General features: G+C 48.1%; 1 protein-coding gene across 2 annotated transcripts in view; it reads left to right on the top strand.

Moving 5' to 3' along the window:
* Positions 1–14,879, top strand: part of ARHGEF6 (Rac/Cdc42 guanine nucleotide exchange factor 6) — a 45,535-nt gene that overhangs the window by 10,469 nt on the left and 20,187 nt on the right. The window contains exons 3-8 of one of the 2 annotated variants that reach the window (XM_009287563.1): positions 2,922–3,006; positions 7,937–8,064; positions 8,481–8,682; positions 11,319–11,389; positions 12,822–12,916; positions 14,490–14,585. In XM_009287563.1, the coding sequence (XP_009285838.1) occupies positions 2,922–3,006; positions 7,937–8,064; positions 8,481–8,682; positions 11,319–11,389; positions 12,822–12,916; positions 14,490–14,585 (677 nt within the window). Of the gene's footprint in view, positions 1–2,921; positions 3,007–7,936; positions 8,065–8,480; positions 8,683–11,318; positions 11,390–12,821; positions 12,917–14,489; positions 14,586–14,879 lie in introns of those variants that run through there. The other variant, XM_009287561.1, reaches the window with a different exon arrangement.

Genomic DNA, 14,879 nt, shown 5'->3' on the forward strand with positions numbered 1-14,879 from the left:
GGCGCGGCGAGGAGGGCTGGCTCTGCGGTTGGGAAAGGCGCTCCCCGGCCGCCTGCCTGTCTCCGTCTCGCCGGTTTTCGCAGAGCCGGCGGAGTCTGGCCGTGCCGCCGCTCCCGCTGAAGGCAAGAGGCACGTCTGGTAGGGAGCAGCTGGGGTTAGCGAGCGCCCGAAACGCCGGCATCGCTGGCAGTGGGAGCGGGCGTGGGACGATCTGGCTCAAGCCCTCGTCCTCGGGTTTGGATGAAGGGTCGCGGTCGCGCCGAGCTTTGGGCTTTGCACCCAGCTTGAGGTTTGCCGGGGTTTTGCCTAACTGTGGAAATAGTTTGTGCAGATGGAACAGCTCAGGTTCGAAACACAACCCGGCTTCCCCTAACTTTTCTGCAGCTTCCATCCCGCTACAAGGATTTTGGGTGCTGATAACTTGCTAGGTGCACCTGGGTTTGGTTTTTCGTCCCTCCCGAAAAGCTGGGTGCTCTTCTGGTCACTGCCCTGCGAGCACCGGCCCCTCCTTACCTTCTTGCTGTCTTTCCGAGGAGGACTGGTGGTGCAGCAGTGCAGGTTTTCTCTCTCCCGGTGTGATGCCTGATGGAGCAGCTGGAGTGTTTCACCAAGGGCAGCTGCAGTCTGTGATTCTGAAAGTCAGAATCTCCATTTTAATGTAGATCCTCAGATGAGAGCCATAGATTTAAGTGGGGTTTTACTTACTTTCCACCAGATCTTCCATGAGCTGAGAGCAAAAAAGCCTTTCTCCCCTCTATTTTTCTTCTAGCCTCGCAGCTTGTCTTTTAGTTAGGAATGGAATTATGGATGGATTGTGCTGGAAAAAGTAATTTTTAGCTTATAAATGAGGACTTTTCTGTATGATGAATTTATTCTGGAACAAGCTGCAGAGTATATTTACATTATAGTAGCTGATCCAGAAGAGTTTTCCACATAGCTGTTGTTCCACAGTAGCTATTCCAGACAATTTCGCCATGAAGAAAAGTCCTAAAAGTTATTGCTTGCTTTTGTGCTAGAATTTTTTGCATATCCCTCCTGCCACCATTTTCCTCTGGACTTTGTCAGTCTGATGACTCTGAGCTTACGGCATTATTCTGTGCATTGAAGGATCAGGGATGTATTTTACTACTTTGGTCCTTAAAAAAAAAAAAAAATGCCATTCATTCAAGACAGGACTTGTTTTTCTGGACTTACTGAAGTGGAGGAAAACGGGTATGACTGAGAAAGTGACACACCAGAGACATTCATGCAAACATCCCAGCCTCACTGTTTACTTTCCTCTTCTGCTTGGCAGGAGGGTGAAGGTGCATTACTGTAATGTTGCATCCTCCAGCGGCTGCCAACAGGGTCAGCGCACGCCCGGGCTCTCCGTTACCGTCTCCCTTTCCACGGAGACGCTAACGTCGCTGCTTAGGGCTGGAGGCGATGCTCAGATAGCAGTGGCTGCAATTGCAAGGCAGGAAAACTAGTTCACGCACCAGTTGGCAGAGGGGATGGGGTCCGCGTGGTCCGAAGGAGCAAACCCAAGCGAGCGCGGACGATAGATCAGCTCGGAAACAGCCCAAGGTAGGTGGGGATGTCCCTGAAATGTGCAGAGCAGTAGATGGAATCGGAGCTGCGGGGCTACTGATTTTAATATTTGTAATGATGGCAGGCTGTTTCCCCTCTGAGCGTGGATTAAATTTCTTTAGCGTAAAGACTTTCTCCTAGTATTGAGTGGCTGAGTCAATTTTTAAATATATTCTCAACAAAGAGCTGCCTTTGTACTGCCCGTGTTGGACTTTGTTGCTGCACTGATGTGTCTGTCGAGAGGAAGAGATGCCGCGAGCATCCAGGGCTGCGGAAGAGGCCAGTCCCCTTCCTATTTGAAATATGCCAAGCGTACTCAAGGAGCTACATGTGGAAAGCAAGAAAGAGCCATTTTAAAGGGCAGTACTACCCTAAAGGCAATTAAGGCTCGTGTACTTGTTTAGCAGGATACACTCCTTAGTGCATTGGAAATGTTTGTAAGTAGATGGTGTCTGCCGGGAGAGCTTTAAAATCATCTTTCCTGTTCATTGGATTTGTGGATCTGTGGTCTCCATCTGCAAGACGTGTATTTGGGGATTAGCAGATGGTGCCTTGGTGGTACCAATAACGGGGGCTTTTTGTATTGCTTATCTTTGCTTCATTAATTGTAGGACTTGTACAGTCTGTATGAACTTGAGGGCATTTCTCAGGTGTTAAAGGGGATTGCAGTGTTTTGGAAACTCAGATTGCCCCTCATTGTGCTGGTGGTGATTTCTGAAGGGCTGGGTGTACAAGGTCCAGGTTACCAGTCATAGAAAACAAGCCCTTGCTAACTATGTATATCTGTTTTGCTGTTGAGGCTTAGCAACACAAAATCTTTAGATGGGAATTTTTGCACATAAAATAACTGGTTTTGGCTTCCTGTAAAAAAATGTAAGTGTATTATATATGCCATATTGCAATAGCAGAAAATTCTGTGTGTTTGTTTCTTCTGCTGTGGAAAATATGTGTGTGTATATATACATATATATGTACAGCCTCAATCTCTTCAGCTTTCGATAACAAAAATAGCAGCAAAATCTTTCCTTCCCTCAAGGCAAGCAATAACCTTCTCCGTGATTTTCTGAGGAGTCTCTTCTCTGCAGGCAGCACCGATTTCTTCCTTCCCTGTCCCCAGTATTACGCTCCAAATGCTGGTGGGTCCCTTGCCCTTCCCACGCAGCCTGCCACCGGCGCCCCAGGAGTTCACTCGCTACAAAGGAAATGGGACTCATCACCCCTGAATAAATACCCTACCCCTGCAGAGACATATGGGTTACTTAATCCTCGCTGTCACCCTCTAGCAACGTGGGCTGCTCAGATGGCTGGAGTGAGATGTTTTGGGCTCAACTGACCACGTTCCTCTTTCGCAGGTATTTGATCCACATGATTTGTACACCGGAGAACAGTTCTCCAAGGTCCTGAGCACATTAACAGCTGTAAATAAAGCTACCGAAGGTAAGAAAAAAGGTTTTTTTCTGTTGTCTTTTCAAATTCTGTCTTGTATGTATGCTGGGGTGGTTTTTTTTTTTTTTTAGTAATTCCTAGTTTATGATGATTTTTGGAGGCTTGACAAATTGTGCCGCCAGCACTGATGCCTGATGCTGGACGGTGGAATCGACATTTCGTGCTTCTACCAACTCTGGGTTTAGATGTGGCATTTCAGAGTTGCTGTATGCACCTTGCAGAGCTTGGTTATCACTTTACACTAAGGAACCTCTGCTCAGTTTTGACAGTACTAAGGGACCTCAAATTAGGTCATTGTAAAGGAGCCTCGATGTAAGTGAGCATGCACCTCCCAAAATGCAAATGTCAGATTTTAAAGAGCGTGTTTTAAAGCCAAAGAGAAAAACAGATCTGTCTGCATAATATTTTACTGAAAGTCAGAACAAACATTGTTGCCAGATGCTCAGTCAATTGCATTGATGTTTCTCTCTCTCCTCTCCCTGGGTCCATGGAGTAGGCTCCCGGATTTGGGAATCAAGCTGATGGCTTGTCCTGCCTCCCTGGGTGCAGGAGCGGGCTGCTGAAGCAGAGCAAATCAGCTCCTCTTGTTGCCATCCCAAATATGTAGCTGTTCCCTATGGGCTGCTTTAAACTGATATTTAGTCACATAGGCTGTGAAAGGAGAAGTTCAGCGGGGAGGACGATTATGGCGTGGTGCTCTGGGGAGGAGTGAGAGGACCAGGGTCTCCTTGCTGAGGGGCTGAGGAGCAGGTCTGTGCTGAGCTGGAAGGAGTTTGCAGGGTGGAAAGCTTTTATGGCCCCCTATCACGCAAGCAGATTTGCACAGTGTCCTGCACACCCACCAAAGTCCAGCACCAGGAGGAGAGTTTGATTTCTCTGTTGCAGATTACATTTTAGGCGATTAAAAGGAGAAAAATTCAAAACCCAAACCCACAATTTTCCTTTCATGGGAAGGTTTTTCTGTTGACTTACTGCGTTTTGCCTAGATTTGGTTTGCGGTGGTTTTCTCAGTTGTTTCATTTCTCTTTCAACTGAGTTTTTGCTTTTGGGTTCTCTTCTGCTAGTACAGAAGTGGCTCGGGTGTTCAATGAAAGAACCTCACTGCTGGGACTAGACCCTTTCCTCCTTATTTCCTCTTCTCTGTTCTGTTCTGATGCAAGGCTTTATAAAATCATATAGATAAAAATATACGATATTTATACATTATATAAATTATTGTATATTTATTATAATTTATATATTATATAAACAGCAACATATATATTAGAATAATATATAATGTATAATAATAATATATATGTGTACACACACACACACATGTGTGTGTGTATGTGTACACACACACACACACATGTGTGTGTGTATGTGTGTATAACGTTGCTCTGAAGAAATTCAGGTTCTTAGGCTGCCTTTCTGCAGCCAGCACTCAGCTCTGCCACCAGAGCTCCCTAGAAGTCAGTGATGGTAATTCAGGATCAGCACATCTCCTTACAGCCTCTTACCACTCCGTTAAACGACAGCACCCGGTGACCCCATGTAGAAAGCTCTTGCATTTCAGTATGATGGGGGATATAAAATGCACGTTACTTAGACCAGGAGTAGCCTTTGCAAACATCATTGTCATTATGATTGACATTAGCATCATTATTCTGAAAGCAAAAAGAGTGAGAAACTTTCTTGCCTCAGTGCTTGCCTGTTGCTGGGCTGGAGGGGTGTGATGGGGTGTGTGCCGATGAGGCGGCGAGGCCGCAGGGCTGTTGTCACAGCAGTCCCCTTATTTACAGCCCCAGCTCGGTTCTTGCAGCCACCCATGTCCCAGCTCAGTCCATGCAGTCACTGGGTGAGGCTCGGGGCAGGGCTTTGCTGTGGAATAGTTTCTATCACACGTTACTGATGGGGCTATAGGGAAGCTGGAATCCTCTTGGTTTCATCACAAACATCTGTTTGAACATATGCTTTCTCTGTGTAAATGTTAAAAAGCGCAATGCCTGCGATATAATTAGCTGCTCAGGCAGAGAGCACCCTTGGGAAAAGTACAGGGTAAAATAAATACATGTCTAAAATGTTTGCTTTTTGGTGGCTTGGCCAAGTTCCTGAGAAGCAAGAGCCTGTGTCCTACAAACCGCCACTGCAGATGGTCTGGTTTGTCCGTCTCGCCAGAGGCCAAGGGCTGAATGGAGCATCAGGACAAGCCTGGTACCAGCTACTGCAGTTCCTGCTGTGGCCAGGGCTCCAGCATGCCTGCGCATCCTGACACCCGCAGAGCTGCTGCATCCCGACACCCTTGTCGGAGGCAGAGGGAAGTAGGTGACAGCTAAGGAAACGCCGTGGGAATGTGTTTCTGAGCATCCATTTGAAGTCCAAATCCTCGTGTCTTCGTGGATCTTGTTATGCAAATAACTAGAGGCATCGTTTGTAGCGGATAAACTCAGAGTTCAGCAGCTGTCCATCAAATAACAGCAATACAGAGCTTGATGCTTTTATCTGAAAGAGAGGGCAGGGGAGGAAAACCAGCTGTGCTGGATCAGGCGAGGCTCATCTGCCAAAAATAGTGTAGGAATGTGAGCAGAAAACCCAGCTATTTTAACCATAGTTTAAGCAACATATGGCAGCAGTGTTCCATGCCGGACCAGGCATAAAATAGGACGCTGTCATGATGCAATATAAATGATACACTTCCCTGCCAAACTGTCAAAGTCAGTTTTACATTTGTTTCTAGGTTGCTGTGGATATTTATAAAGGCTTTGGAAGATTGGGAGGGGCAGGGGGAAGCATAAAATCTACAGTAACCAAGTCATTTCCGTGGGACTGTTGCCGATGGCTTGAATAAGCGGAGAAGTCTGGACTCGCGGTTTACGCCCTCCCTTTTTAGAAGGAATCAGGGGATGAACATCTCATGCTGGCAGCCGACCACCCCTCCTAGCCTGTGAGTCGCCGGGAGCAGCCGAAACCGCTCCTGCTCAAATATCAGGATGCTTCAGAGAAAAAAACCCACTCTGTGTTTGCAAAGCGTGTTTTCCATGCGGAGGGGTTTTGCTGTTGCTGCAGCCCAGGGAGCTGGGAATTCACTGTGCGGTCATCAGGCAGTTGTGTAACGAGCAGGGCAAGAGAGAACACAGACTCACTGACAGCACACGAGATTTACTGTGAATGTTGTCCATCGCTGGAGCATGGACCGGGCTGACCGGGGCATGTGTATGGTATGGTTGGGGGTTTGTCAGGCAGCGGCGCCTGGAAGTCGTAGTCACGGACCTGGTCCCCATTGTGCAAGGCGCTGGAGAAAGACAAAGCAAGTCCATTCTCCAAGAGCTCACAGTTTGTGTTGCTCCAGGTCCAGTCTAAGGATGAGGTGGTTTTCTATTGAAACAAAAATCCTCTGGGGAGAATAAAAGCCCAGCTGAGTTCCTGTAATTCCCACCAAACTTCCCCTTCAGAATGATTTTTCCATGTTGACATTCAGACTGGAGGAGAATGGGGGCTCAGCAGTCTTAGAGTTTGTGTTTTCTCATTTCTGCACATGCTTGGTGGCTTGATCACCCTCTCCTCTTGCAGTGTTTTCTTTCAAAGAAGAACTCCAAACGTTATCCAGGGGACTTGCATGCCCAGCACAGTGATGCCTGCAGACCTCAGATTGCTCTTCTCAGTCCTCCTTTTGAGGTCTGTGGGCATGTTAGGTCCACACCGCAGGTGGAAAACAACAGCTCTGGGATACAGAAATGTTCTTAAATCTAAAAAGAAGCTACAAGGCAAATCTCAAAAGTACTTCACAGTTTACTGAAATGATAACGTCTGCCATTGGTTCATTTGAGCACCATGGCACATAGAAAGGAGGTGATCTGAGGGTTGTCCCACAGTGTGGTATGAGATACAGTAGCAGAGAAGTACTGGGAATTACTGGGTGGCTTGAAACCCATGTTTTTACTGCTCTGCAGCATCCAAGCAGGATTCTGGGGCTGAGTGCTGCCAGGTCCTGCAGGAGCCGGGACTGCTCTTGATGACGAGGCCACTGACTCCATCTCAGCACAGGGCAGTTGTGACTAGGAAACCTTTTACCCCTGGGAAGTTTTTCAGTATTAATATAGAAACAAATCACTAATTGTCAAAAACAGATATGTGCCAGAGCAGCAGCATTATTTCCAGCATCAGGCAGGTGGTGTCAGGAATAAGCCCAGAGGCTAGTTTGCAAAGCAAGGAGCTTCAAGCATGAGAAGGAGGCAACTCCAAGAGCTGCGGGGACGGTCTGAGCCTTTCCGTGGGCTGCCAGTCTCCTGGGGGTGACGTTCCTGTCCTTCCTCAGCGTGGTCTGAATGGTACCTCTCTCACATGGTAATGGCAACGATCCACGAACAGTAATCAAAATTGTGCCTAGCCTCTTTCAGCTGTATAATGAACCCAGAAGGACTTACCTAAATAGAGAAGCGATTGTGTTGACCAGCTGTTCAGCATTCTTCCCCACTCAGCAGGGAAGCCCACAATGCAGCTGCGGAGGTGACCTAAGAGCGCTCACTTGCGAGCTAAACTTTGAAACACCTTCAACAGAGCTTACTCAGATCCCAGAAACATTCCCAGTCGGGCAGCATTGGGCTGAGTGTTACTCTATTTTTCTACAGTTTTAAGGGGGATTTCAAAAATATGCTGCGATCGGATGTGTGGCTGCAGAGCTGGCATAACCTAGGAGTGCCCTGGGATGCAATTCGACTTCTTCCATCATGGAGGGGTTAACCCAGCCCAGCAAAACCATCCTCACTGTTGACTAGGAGTACCCACACTGGAGATGCAGTGCACTTGCTATTCTGCTCTGATAGATGCTCCTTCAACTGTTGTGCCCTGTTCTTGTTTTCTTTACTGGCTTTACTCTTTGCTTTGCTGTGATGCAGGTGGGCAGTTGGGTAAACCTCAGATGTTGTTTTTGCCTCACCAGATCAGCCATCAAAAGGGCCATGTTCACACCTATCGTCTCTTAGCTCTGCGGCTGGAGGTCCCCACACTGACTCCAACGGCACAGCGTCACAGTCAGCGAGGGTGTTAAGGAGGCAGTCCAAGCCTGTGGTATCCTTTATTTAACATCTCATCAAGGGTTTGATGGCTGTGGGGGTAGAGGGGTATGAGTGGTACCTCTGGGTCGAGCACGCCAGAGGGGCTTGTTCTCCCCCGATCTCCACATTGGCTTTGCTGCCCTGGCTGGAGAGAGTCTCATGGCTTCTCCAAACTGCGGTGCTCCTCTCTGTGACATGAGAAGAGCGATTCTTATCTGCCCTCCATTGCACTGTGAAACTAAATTAATGCTTGGGAGGGACCTTGTGGTCCTCTGGCAGGAGTGCTTACACAAAAGCAAGACATTATTGCTGTTATAACGAGCGGTACTGAAAAAACAGCTGTCACAACAAAGAAGAACAATAGCTTGTCCTAGTGGCTTCTGCTTTTTTGGCCTATTTACTGGTGTTTTTCCATGTTTCTTTCCTTAGGAGATGACCGAGAATGGCAGTCATCAGCTGGTGGTAAAGGCCAGGTTCAATTTTAAGCAGACCAATGAAGATGAACTCTCCGTTAACAAAGGAGACATTATTTATGTCACCCGGGTTGAAGAAGGGGGCTGGTGGGAAGGGACCTTGAATGGAAAAACAGGCTGGTTCCCAAGCAACTACGTCAGAGAAATCAAATCCACCGGTAAGCAAATTGCTTTCAAGGGCTGATTGAATGACAGCGGTGTAATGCAGTGTAGATCCTTGTGCCTTTGGGAAATTGCTGCTATTTATTAAGGACCGTTTGTGTCCTTAAAGCAGCAGGGCTAATGGAAGGATGAACAAGGCCAGAAGGGTAAAGCCTAGTCTTTCGCATGAGTTGTTTGAGAGCTGCTTTGCCCTCTTCCCAGTGCATCGTGCTTTTCTATTGCCCCCTCAAGCCCCAGCAGTGGGGGAGCGGGGACGTCGCCAGAGGACGAGGCCAGAGATGGCTGCGTGGTTCCCTTTTGTCCTGGGGAGCTGCCAGGTCATTCCGGTGTCTGAACACAGAATTAGCTTTTTGTTAGAGACCTCGGTCAGGCAATGTATTTGCGTTTCATCCTGCCATTTCTGGCAGTGGTGGAATGGATGCTCATGAACGCAGTGAGGAAACCAACAAAAACTATATGGCCGCAGGGAGCAGTCCCCTGGTTTTGTCTGTAGTGATGGCTGGTTTCACAGAGTACATTTTCCCCCAGATGCATCTTCTGCTGCAATATTGAGAAAGGAGGAGGGAGGGGACGATCCACCTGATGACATCTGCCTTTATTGAGCTTTGTCTTGAGTGTCCTTAACATTTTCTGTGATGTGATTTTAACCAGATATGGGGTGGTGATGACACGAAGCATGCCCCTGGCTAACTGCCCTGTAAGTGTTACCCATCCGTTCAAGCAGCTCACCCCCTTGTGCTTCTGAGGCCATTGTGTGACAGTAAACTTGCTTTTTTACAAAATCCAATTTTTAATTCCTTAATGTGCCTTGAGGGCTTACCCTAGACAGAGACCTGTTGTGTGCTCGGTGCTGGTTTTATGGCTTAGGATCAGCCCTGGCCTTAAATGCTGTGAGACATCAAGGGTGGTCTGCAAAGTGGCTGCAAAGTGTATAACCCCTGTTAGACATCCTTGCTCCCACACTTGCAAGCAAAAAAAGCAAAGGAGGGAAGAATAAAATTAATGAGTGAGTGTTCAGAGGCCAGTTTTTATTTAATTCTAAATGAAAAAATCATTGTTAGGATATCTCATCTCCCACTATTTCCCTCTGGGAAATGATGTCTGAGCTGGAGCAGGACGTTGCAGCAGAGGTTGAAGGCTTGTCTGGCACAACCCCGGGATCACTAATTAAGTCAGCGAGTGGAGAAGAGAAATGTTTTTTAAAAAAGGAGAGCAAACTTCAGTCCCATGGGGAAAATCACATAGGAGCTGCATGAAATAACGGCACCTCATTGAAGCGAAGGATGAGTCTCCCATTGATCCTGATGTAGGAGCCCATCCAATTTTTTTATCTGCAGAGCTTTTCCCTCCAGATCCTCTCTCAGCACCCATTTCACACGGGAGGAGGGTTCGTTCCCCGGGTCTCTGCTTGCTCAGGACACGTGGCTGTATTGCAAATGATGGATGCAGGGACCATCAGCTAATCCTCTCCTGCCCCAGGACCGCTGCCTGGGGGCTGCAGCCCAGGGGCATCCCTCACTGCCAGCCAGCGGGAGCTGCTTTCCTCGCCTCCGAAGTGTGAGACTTGTCACTCTAAATGGAGTTAGTTGTTTTTCAGCAGTGTCTGTACTTCCCCTGTGTCCTAAGCGTGCCCTTTGGGTGGAAATAACTAGCTGCATAGAGCAAAGCTCCTCCGAGCCTTTAAATGAGGCACAGAGCTCCTGGCTGGAAGTGACAGGAAACTCTGCAAGGGCAATAATTAGACAATACATCAAGCTGCAGTTTCCAGGGGCTAAATTTATCAGTTTCAAGCTTCTCTCCTGCTATCAGTGTGAAAGTAATTGCCTTCTGTGAGTGATTGCAGGGAGAAAGGAGAGGCTGGCTGCTCCGCATGGCACAGAGGTGTTTCAGTACGAGGTGTGCAGCGTGGCCAGGGCTGGCAGTGCAGCCTTGCGCTGCTGACCTGTCCCAGTCCGGAGGGGTAACGGTGCCGCTGCGGTGCTGGGAGAGCTGGCAAAGCCATGCTGCTGGCAGGGAATGGGCTTCTCTAGGGAAGGAAAAATGGAGCAGAGACTTGCACGTGTGTGTGCGTGTGCATACCACGCTGGAGGCATCCGCAGGGATTTAGCAAATGCAGAAGATGAGAATTGACTTCCAGGTTTGTGTGAGCTTTTATTCAAATCTACCTTCATTCAGAGAAGGATTTTGCATCACAAATGACAGTGGGGGTCGGGGTTCAGCATATTGATCGGTGTTGGCTTCAAGTGCCTTGTGAATCACCTGGAACAAATCGCTGTATCCAGCATTTCTGATAGACACCCAGTTTTAAAATTTTGTGGGCCGGGTGAAGCCACACTGTAGCTCCAAACAGTGCCAGACACTGGGCTGCTGCCAGGGATTTCAGAGCAAACCTGTAAGTTAGTTGACAGAGGCTGTGCTGTGCTTCTGGTGCAACTCGCTTGGCTGCCTTCGGCGTCATGCACGCCTTTGGTTTGCTCCAGGTTTTTCTGAAACAGGCAAAAAAACCCTGCAATTGAAGTTTTGTGTTCACAGCGGTGAAGTTATGTTTGCTGGACATGATGTGGCAGTGACTTTTCCTGCTGGAATAATGAGAGCTGTGCACTGTAATTTATTGATGTATTTTTTTGTACAGATAAACCGCTCTCTCCCAAAGCATTAAAAGGACTTGAAAGCACTCAGCTGACAAAGAATTATTACCCTGTGGTAAGTTTTAAAGTGCTGATCATACATTTTAATGAGTAGCATATTATTAATCTTCTGAACTGGCTCCTTCCCTTAGAAATCATTGAAGCAATTTGTAACAATTGGGGATGCGACTCTGTATTTAAATGCTGCTGTTGCCATTTCCTTGGTTCAGGGCTGTCGAGACAATAAACCACAAATGGAAGTTGCTGCAAGATGTCAAAAGGAGAGACTCAAAGTAGGCGACTGAGATAACATAGCAGAGGTGGCAGCTTTGAGATCAGTGTTGGGGAATAAGGCACAGTGTCTCCGGTACAGTCCTTGCCATTGACTGCAGGCTATCTCCTGTTGAAAAGATGAGGAGATAATGTCACGGTGTGACGCAAGCTAAATTAGGGCTCTGGTCCATGATCCCTTTCTTGGGTTTGGCTGGAGATGTTACACCCCGAGCTGCCTGCCCTGTGCCTGTGCCAGCAGCTGCAGCCCTCGGAGAAGGGGCAGCCGCTGCAGCTCACAGCCTGGCTTGTTACCTGGGCTTGGCTTTGGAGCAGGTCAGCATGCCAGGCTATCAACTGTGGCTGCAGAAGGGGTGGAGAAACATCACCACCTCTACCATCTTGCTACTGGAGCGATGATGTCGGGCAAAGGGGGGCAGGAACCTTCCTGCTGTGTCTAGGCTAGAGTGAGCCCTGTGGTATAAGAGAGTTAAAATGTCTGCATGTGAACGTCCCTGGCTCTCGGTGCCGGAGGTGAAACATGCTTAGACATTAGCATGTCTAAATATATTTCAAGCAAAGCAAAGCAGAAACAATATGTCCAGAGAGTTGGGAACCACCTCCACTGTCTCTAAAGCTCATCGCACTGAGAAACTTGAGTGCTAACTGGGAGTGTGCAGGCGGTGGGTTTGCCTACCCTGCTGCCGGAGACGAATTGGCTGCTGAGATGGATTAGCAGGACCAAACCCAACTCAGCATGTCCTTGAAGTGGCAAGTGAGCTGTGCCCTGGCTTGAGCTGCCACAGGAGCCGTCCTTGGTCTGGCCACTGTTGCATTTAAATTGTTGCCTGCCTTCGTGCAAACGGTGCTCCCAGGATGCATGCACAAATCATTTGTTTGCATACCTTGGCAGCCAGTTATGCATGCAGGGTTAGGCATGAGCCTCTCGGGGGTCAAATACTAAACTCGGGTCTGAACTGATGTTGTCTTCATGCTTTGCCAGAGAAGAAGGAGCAGCCCTTAACATCTGCTTTCCAGGCCTCCCCCAGTTTGCAAAGTAAAATCCCGAAATTGGACCCCCCAGGGCTTTCCTGAGCGTTCTGGGTTCTGCATTAACAAATGTAATTTATGGACTTAAAATACACTTCCATGCTTTTCCACACTTGGAAGCTGATGTCATGTTCCTTTGACTAGTCGCTAGTACTAAGATCTACTCAGTGCTCTGTCTCTCACCCTAGGTGTTGCAAAATATTCTGGAAACAGAACGAGATTATGCGAAGGAACTACAGTCACTTCTGGGAACTTACTTAAGACCCCTCCAGTCTTATGATAAGTAAGATATAAGGGCATCTGAGGTGGAGAGAACCCTGTAAAATCGATCATAGTTCATTACTTTCCTGCTTTGGAATGTTTAGGGACTGTTACTGCTCTTCTTGTAAAGCCTCACAGCTTCTCTGTGAACCAGAAAAAAACCCCATGTTGTACAGGTTTCTGCTCATTCCTATTCCTCAGCGGTCGTGCAGGCATTCGGCTGTGTTAGAGATGGGCATTTCCATCTGGTGGAGGGCTGGCTGTAACAACCCATCTGCAAGCTCGTGTGTGGCTCTCCTGGCATGCATGTTTGCTGGCAGTATGCCTTGCATGGCTTCTCCCCTTGTAATTTGCCTTGTTGTGACTTCTCAGCCCCAAGCGGCATCTCCTAGTCATCTCTTCATTTCGCGCACGACAACACGTATTCTCTGCGGTTAGATTGCCTCTTGCTAAATCCGAACTGCTGCTGAGCAAGAAGTGACTCCCCTGTCTCCCCATCTGTGCAGCCATCGGCTTTAAGTACCTCCATGCTCAGGAAGAGCATGCTGCCATCCCTTACAGCCTGAGCAATGCCAGGGAGACTGAGGGACTTTGTCAGGGCTTACCTGCGGAAATAAGCCGATGTGTTTTCCATCCGTGCCGGCGAGTGTGGTGCCAGAGGCAGCACATGCCGTCCTGTCCTTACCCAGGCAGTGACAGGCAGCGCACTGGTGCCTCTCAGCAGATTCCTGTTGATAGTTTTACCCTGCACAAAAGACCCAGTGCAGTTAACTTCACCTCCTGCTTATTGCTTCAGCTTTACACTTGTCTCTTCCGAATGGTGCTGGCTTGGCGACCCCGTCCATGCAGCTGCGTTTGGGGCCAGGGTCCCTCCGGCTGAGCACGCTGCAGGAGGACCGGGCAGCCCCGGGGCATCGTGGGCAGAGGGCAGATGTTTAGATATTGTCCAGTTCGGAGAGATGGGAGAGTGGTGTCTTAAGGCCTTTGTATTTAAATCTCTCCTTCCTTCCTCCTATCTTCACGTGGGATATATTCAACTGTGAAAATTTCTCATGCTCTCAGCCTTGGCATTAAGCAAATGGCTTAAATGAGGGTGGTACGAGAGTGACTCTGAGGATTGCTCTGAGGATGACAGAAGCAGATGCATTAGTTTTGGCTAGGAAAAATCCAACCTTGCTCAAGGAACCAAGCAACCCCTACCCGAGGGGCTGCTCTGTAGGACCTTCCTCCTGTAGGGAAACCCACAGCATGAATCCCTGAAGACAAAGCTGTCTCTGTGTCTGCACACACCTCCCTCCCCACCCCTGGCTGAAATCCCATCTGTCTGTGTCTGTTAGACAGCTAAACGTCTGAGAAGATTAGTGTGATTAAGTGATTAAAATCCAATTAAGATAATCCTTGACAGCAGACATCTTCTCCGGGAGGCTGTGGTATGTAGCTCACAGATCATGGATTTTGTGTTTTCCCATGTCTGATGGTGTATCTGGGGAAAGAGGAGTTCTTGGGTCTTTTTGGAAGGACTGCTTACAGATACCATGGGGATACTCCTGAGAGCAACATCTCTTTGATGCTAATCAGCTATTTGACTCTTCTAGGCTCAGCGCCGTGGACATCGCGTCATTGCTGGGAAACGTGGAAGAAATCTCTGCATTTCAGCAAACACTGAACCAAGCCTTGGAAGAAGTTGCAAAGTAAGCTCATGCCATAGCGCTGAGGGTATTAAGCTACTAAGCTGCAACTAAAAATAATAGAAAGACACGTTCATTAATGTTCCTCCTGGCTGCTGTCTTAGACTTGTTAAATATAGAAGAAAATAACAGGATTGAAGAAAGGCAGCAGGTAGTGCTTTGGCAGGAGGGAAGGCAGAAGAAACTCTGACATTTCTACTGTTAAGGCATCTGCTGAACGAGAGTGTCACTAGACCTAACGTGAAAGTGTCACTAGACCAAAGATGCAGACACAACTAGACCTAACGTGAAAGTGTC

This window comes from Aptenodytes forsteri, unplaced genomic scaffold, assembly GCF_000699145.1.
Source record: "Aptenodytes forsteri isolate BGI_AS27 unplaced genomic scaffold, ASM69914v1 Scaffold265, whole genome shotgun sequence".
NCBI classification, from domain to species: domain Eukaryota; kingdom Metazoa; phylum Chordata; class Aves; order Sphenisciformes; family Spheniscidae; genus Aptenodytes; species Aptenodytes forsteri.